The 6,254-nt window shown below is 41.5% G+C and overlaps 1 protein-coding gene across 1 annotated transcript; it reads left to right on the forward strand.

Annotated features, from left to right (window-relative positions):
* The first annotated feature begins 2,010 nt into the window (after positions 1-2,010).
* On the forward strand, positions 2,011-6,254 carry fgf17 (fibroblast growth factor 17). Its single transcript, XM_054611299.1, has 5 exons — positions 2,011-2,042; positions 2,136-2,172; positions 2,439-2,616; positions 4,206-4,312; positions 5,960-6,254. Exons 1-5 carry the CDS (start codon positions 2,011-2,013, stop codon positions 6,248-6,250), a joined length of 645 nt encoding a protein of 214 aa, XP_054467274.1. The 3' UTR covers positions 6,251-6,254.

Here is a 6,254-nt window from a genome sequence, read left to right on the forward strand (position 1 = left end):
ATAGTCCTTTTTTTTCAGAGCAGGTACAGGTACAAAAGTATAGGTGTAATTAATAACATCAGTATTGACTGTACTCCTTTTGGGTGAGCCTGTTCCAGGACCCATTGTGCATTGTGGTTCACTGTAATGGAGACTAACTGGGACACCTAATTGGGACTGCACCTTTGTTATCTTGTTATCTAAGACATGTTTGATGTCTGCTGTGAAAAAGGCTTATTGGTGGTGGTGTTCTGAAGCTGCTACTCAGTGTGATATACATTCCTGCACGTAAATGCACATAAAAAGATACAAATATTCATTGTTGACCAGTTGTCAAAATGGAAAAATTTGACGATTTGGAAATATACATATATTTTTGAATTTCATCATTGCTATATTTTAATAGTATAGTTTCAGTTTTAATATTTTTTTTTTACTAAAAATAAAGACGCATTAGAAGAACATAAAGTTGTTAACATTAACTGTTGCATAAAGCGTTTTGTACATTTTTAAAAATCTTTAACTGTACAGACTGAACCAGATATGACCATGCTCGTCACATTCTCTTTGGCCTGAAAGTACCTAACGTTATCCAGAATGGGAAGTCTATCTGCTGCATCATGCAGTGAGCTAAATGCACCGTCATGCTGTCAGAGCGTGGCTCCCTCAGTACAGAACCAGATGGGCTGACTGTGTCTCACAGTAAGTGACATCAACAAGTGGACTCAGTTGCTGCTGCCTCCTGTCAGCCAGTCTAAAGCTAATCAACATGTCCCAAATGCCTAACTGCTGCATTCACAGCTTTATTGCCTGGAAAGGAGCGACGGGTCAAGAGAACGTGAGAAGGGGACGACGAGGAGGCAGCTTCAGGTTACACTGCTGTCCATGGACACAAAATATGTCTCATCTGGACTCAGCAGCTCCCACAATGGAAACAGATTTTTGTAATCATATGGACTATTTCTCTCCTCTTGTCTTCTACTCTCTTTGCTTGTCTTCTCTCCTCTCTTCTCTTTTCTTGTCTTGTGCTCTCTTCTCTTTGCTTCTCTCCTCTCCTCGTTTCTTTTGTCCTCTCCTCTCCTCTCTTGTCTGTAAACGGATTGTTCTGAAAGGCGGAGGAAGGACAGTATCCTGCTCATCTTTGGATGTTGATTGTGTATTATGTAAAGATGAAACAGGCCTTTTGTCTACATGATTTGTTTTGGCCTCCTTTAACATGAGCTGGAAGTGTGACCAGTTACCATAAGATAAAAGGGGAGGGGGTGGTGGTGGTGGGGCAGTGGTCTCTTTAACACGTAATTGCCACACCCATAAGGTGCCATTAGGCTACTCACTTTTAAATACAATGCTGCAGTAATGCCCTACATTAAAGCAGGGCAGACAGAGGGATAGTGTTGAATGAAAGTTGAGATCAAACTCTTTCAGTCTCAGTTTCGTTTCTTTTTGTAACTTTAGGATCTGGATTTGGAATTCACATTTTTCTATTTTTATTTTTGCTCATCTAGATGTTTCTCAGAAAGCTTTTTCTGCACATCTGCGTCTCCCTGTTCCAGTGAATCCTCATTAGGGTCCTGTTGCTGTGCCCACCCACAATAGAACGCTTTCAGGGAGGGACTTTGCCTTTCAACATTTAACCAGTGAGCAGCCTGATCCCGGTGAGACAGAGGGCTTTTCAAAACCTGGAAGTAACCCCAAGCAGACCTGCACCGAGCCGAGGATCGTTCCGTCCCCGCACTGATGTCCTCCACGATCTAACGAGCTCCTTGTGATGGATGGACCTGCTTGCGGTGCGTTGCGCGGATCTTCTGAAGAGCTCTTCAGCACTCAGACCGCCGGATCAGGTTTTTGATAGATGTGAGGTGAAATAAGTCCGAGGTGGTTATTTCCTCAGCCTCTGTTGGGGTGGATGGACAGGTCAGGAGTGCATATATGCAACACTGTGGGAGCTCCTTGGGATTTATTCACCGCATCCTCCTGGGACTTGTGTGACTCAAGAACGCGTTCTATTGATCGGATGAAATAAACAGAAGAATGTATGGAATAAACCAGCGCTGCATTTACATGTAAGACGACCGAACGGCTGCACCTGTGTTTGTATGATTGCCACATAATGACTTCTTCATCATAACCACTCTTCATTCTTGTTACTCCTGCAGATCATTTAATTTTTTCGTGCTGTGGTGTCATGCTCAGGTAAGCGCACTTCAAACTTTACAATTTGAGAATGCTTGACGAAGTGGGAAAAAAAAGTTAATAACAAAAGTTGTGATAACTACATTCTGATGATCCCATTTGAATATGAATATTACGGATATCACTAAAATCTTACTGTAGAGAGAATTGGATTTGTTCAGCCTGTTTAGGAAGTTATACAATTGGCTACACCTTTCTTTATCCCAGATTATCAGATTAGAAAGAAAAAAATTATGTATTTCATTTTTCCCTTTGCATAAAAAAAGGGGGAGAATCACCCGTCTCCTAATTTTAACCAGTATGTGAGGACGCAGGGCGCAGTGACGGACCAGCTCAGCCGCAGGCAGGTCAGGGTTTACCAGCTCTACAGTCGCACCAGCGGGAAACACGTCCAGATTCAGGGCAAAAGGGTCACCGCCACAGCTGAGGATGGAAATATGTTCGGTAAGTGCTGACCCGAGACCCGCTGTTAACCTTGGTAGACGTATGGCTATGCATTTTTTTTTGTATATGGATTTGTACATCCAGGGGGGTCCTTTTTTTCCACCACTGCATGTCCAAATTGCACTTATAAAATATCTAAAGATACAGTCAGCTTTTTTTATTTCTATTTGGGACACGAGATTGTGCTTCATTGAACTGGAAAATCTAAAGGAAGATCACCTACCCATACTTTAAAGCCATTTACACAATCTTACAAAATATATTAAATATGTTTGACCTGTTTCTCAAGTTGCAACTGATCATAATCAATTGAGCTGGAAATAACACAACATAATCTCATAATCACATAACTAATTATGTGTATGAAAAATAACAAATGTCCATGTAACTCACGTTGTACAAATTGGGCAAAGGTATGTGACATTTCCAGCCACCATCTTTGTCTGGTTTAAAATCTTTCCATCATGCAGTTGACGTACTATTAATTCATCCTGATAGTTGGAGGAGTATTTTTGGAAACATTTTGGAGTTGTCTATTGACCTTTCTGAGTTTCAGATATTGATGGGAAATACTTTTTCATAATTGCGTTGCTTAGCTCTGTGACATGTATGTAATGGTAGATTTTTTTTTTATCTAACCTGCCAGTCAACACCCCCAGTAGGACAAATCTCACTGATCCAGTCTCAAACTGCCAGAATGTCAAATCTGCAAGGAAATCTGTTGATGTGTTTTTTCAAACAAACACTAACTGGGTGAACAGAGATTGTCCTGCCATAAATGGCAACATATTTAAGAGATTCTTTACAGTAGTTAAGTGAAAATCTTGGATGGGAGACAGTGTTTGTCCCTGACAGTAGAGCCTCAAAGCCCCTGCGGTGGACTGATGTCCTCAGGCACAAGCAGCAGTTTCTCCGGCCTGCTCGTCCCTCCCTCTGTGAGCTGTGTTCAGGCCTCTATGTTAATTCGGCCTCCCTGCTGTATCCATGAAGCCATCGTCTGGCGAATTAGCGGCTGATTAAGACAAGTCCTTTGTCTCTACAGCCCCAATACACAAGGCTGTTGCAACGCCCAAAAGCTACAATTGACTGCAGGACGAATTCAATTGAGAATGTATATTCTGCTCTTTAATGTTCAGTGATAACATTTGTTCAGTCATTTGTTAGAGGCTTCCTGGGCTCTTATTGACTCAACGGTTTCTAGTGTCAGTCGGTAGTTTCAGCTCAACATAGATATCATCCACTGAAAAAACACAATTCACTTACTAAATTATATCTATTACAAAGTAAAAGCTAATTGTTATAGTAACATAATAACCCAAATGACAAGCATGTAACACGGACTGCATGGTCTAAATTTCAGGTAAATGCCTAGTCCGAATGATATTTGCTAGTGTTTAGTATTGATATGCTATTATTTGGCTGTATGTTTTGTATGGGATGTAACAAGGAAGCCTTAAAAAAAAATAATCTTATTTTAAATTGAAGACTTTAGTCTGCAGTTGGTGATGTCACTATGTTTTTACGTTGTTTGTCTTCACAGTTTTTTTCCATTCAGCTCCTTGACCTTGTCCTCTCTTTCTTTCTGGCAGCTCGTCTTTTCGTGGAGACGGATACCTTTGGCAGTCGAGTGAGAATCAGAGGTGCAGAAAGTGGGCGCTACCTCTGCATGAACCGGAAGGGAAAACTTGTTGGAAAGGTACAAACTTCATTTCTGGATTTATTTTATTTGTGAAACAAGGTGACTATTGGCTGAATCCTTTTATTGAGTTTTGATGGCATGGAATCAGTGCTATGACAAAATGAAGTAAAAGGAATGTACCCGCCCATCATGCATCGCCTGTGTGTTTGGTCATAAGTCAACTCTCCACTTCCTTCATGGAAATGGAAAAGACGAATTCACACATCTGGCCAAAAGTGACATGTCATACTATTTCTCAGAGTGGATCAGACGTGTAGAAACTGTGGCTGCTGTAATGTCTGTTACTAGATAGAACAATTACACTCAGAGAGAGACTCACTCTGCCAAACAGCTCTTGAGTCTTGAGAGCCTGAGAGACAGAACATAAGTTCAGATGAAATTACTCATTTTTAGAAAGACATAGTAGTAGTTGTTCCTCTGCCTGTCAGACGTTGCTCTGGGTCGGTAGGATCATGGTAGTTGGTCCTCTGCCTGTCAGACAAAGATCTGGGTCAGTAGGATCCTGGTCGTGAGTCCTCTGCCTGTAAGACACTGCTCTGGGTCAATAAGATCATGGCAGGTGATCCTCTGCCTGTAAGACACTGCTCTGGGTCAATAGGATCCTGGTAGTTTGTCCACTGCCTGCACCAATCAATTGAAACCTTATATTATTATCTCTGCCAGGTTAATCGTGCACGTGTGTGAGTGAGTGTGCACCTCTGTGTCTGTCCATGGCTAACCTAACACTCTGCTGCTGCTAACTGCATCATATTTTGGGTTGCCGGTTAAGGCTGCAGGCTCAAGGACTTCTGGTGGTTGGGCGACTCACACTTTCTCAAAAAACATTTCAACACTTGATCAGCTAACAGCAAACATCCGCCGCTCTGCCTCTGCTCTGCCTCTGCATCATCAGCTCTAATTTTCACATGTATTGTCGATACAATCTAATCCTAAATTAACGCCTGCACAGAGCTGGTGCAAGTACACATATGAGATGTATGTATGTGGAACAAGTGGATTAAACACAAAGAATCATAATCAAACAAACAACGATATATATATATTTATATATACCTTCCGGGTGTTAATGGAGGTGGAGCAGGTTTAAACCACTTCCTTGCCATCTGTTTCATAGCTGCAATCCTACATATCCTGGAAAGATATCTGTCTATTTCTGTTGTGAGTTCAGGCTGTGATACCCCTAGTTATACGTTATGGTTCTAAAAAAAGTTCATGAAAGTGGTTTTAATTAATTGGCAGTAAGTTTTTAATAATGGGCAGAACAAGAATACATGTGAATGATTTGCTTTCTTTTCAGGTTTTATTGATTGTGTTTTTGGTGTGCTAAAGAATCTTTTGTATATTTCCCATGACAACTTCCTCCAAAAGCTCTGTGTTTATTGCCTCCAACTTCAACTATTTGTTTGTAACGGAAAGAATGTGTCATTTCCTCTTTCTAAAACTAAGTAGTCTCACTTCAAGATGGTTTGTATTAATATAAAACTCTGTTAATTGGCTTATTTGAGATCATATAACTTAGCTTTTTGACTTAGAAGTTATATAGTTTGATGTGTGTATGACTGAATCGGAATGAATGCTTTTATCGTTGTGTCCAGCAGTCTGTCCAGTTTTAACAAAAGAAACCTTCTCTGTCTTCTCACGCAGCCCAACGGCCGGAGCAGGGATTGTATCTTCACTGAGATCGTACTGGAGAACAATTACACAGCCTTCCAGAATGCCAAGTATGAGGGCCGGTATGTGGCTTTTACCAGGAAAGGGAGGCCCATCAAAGCCTCCAGGACGAGGGAGAACCAGAGGGAGGTCCATTTCATCAAGAGGCTGCACACGGGCCCGCCTCCCTTCCCCAACACGGACCAAAGCAAACACTTTGAGTTCATCCGATTTCCGGCCATACGGCGAGCAAAGCGGAACAGGAAATCACATACCTCTTCCTAACATG

Source organism: Anoplopoma fimbria, chromosome 13, assembly GCF_027596085.1.
Source record: "Anoplopoma fimbria isolate UVic2021 breed Golden Eagle Sablefish chromosome 13, Afim_UVic_2022, whole genome shotgun sequence".
Taxonomy (NCBI): domain Eukaryota; kingdom Metazoa; phylum Chordata; class Actinopteri; order Perciformes; family Anoplopomatidae; genus Anoplopoma; species Anoplopoma fimbria.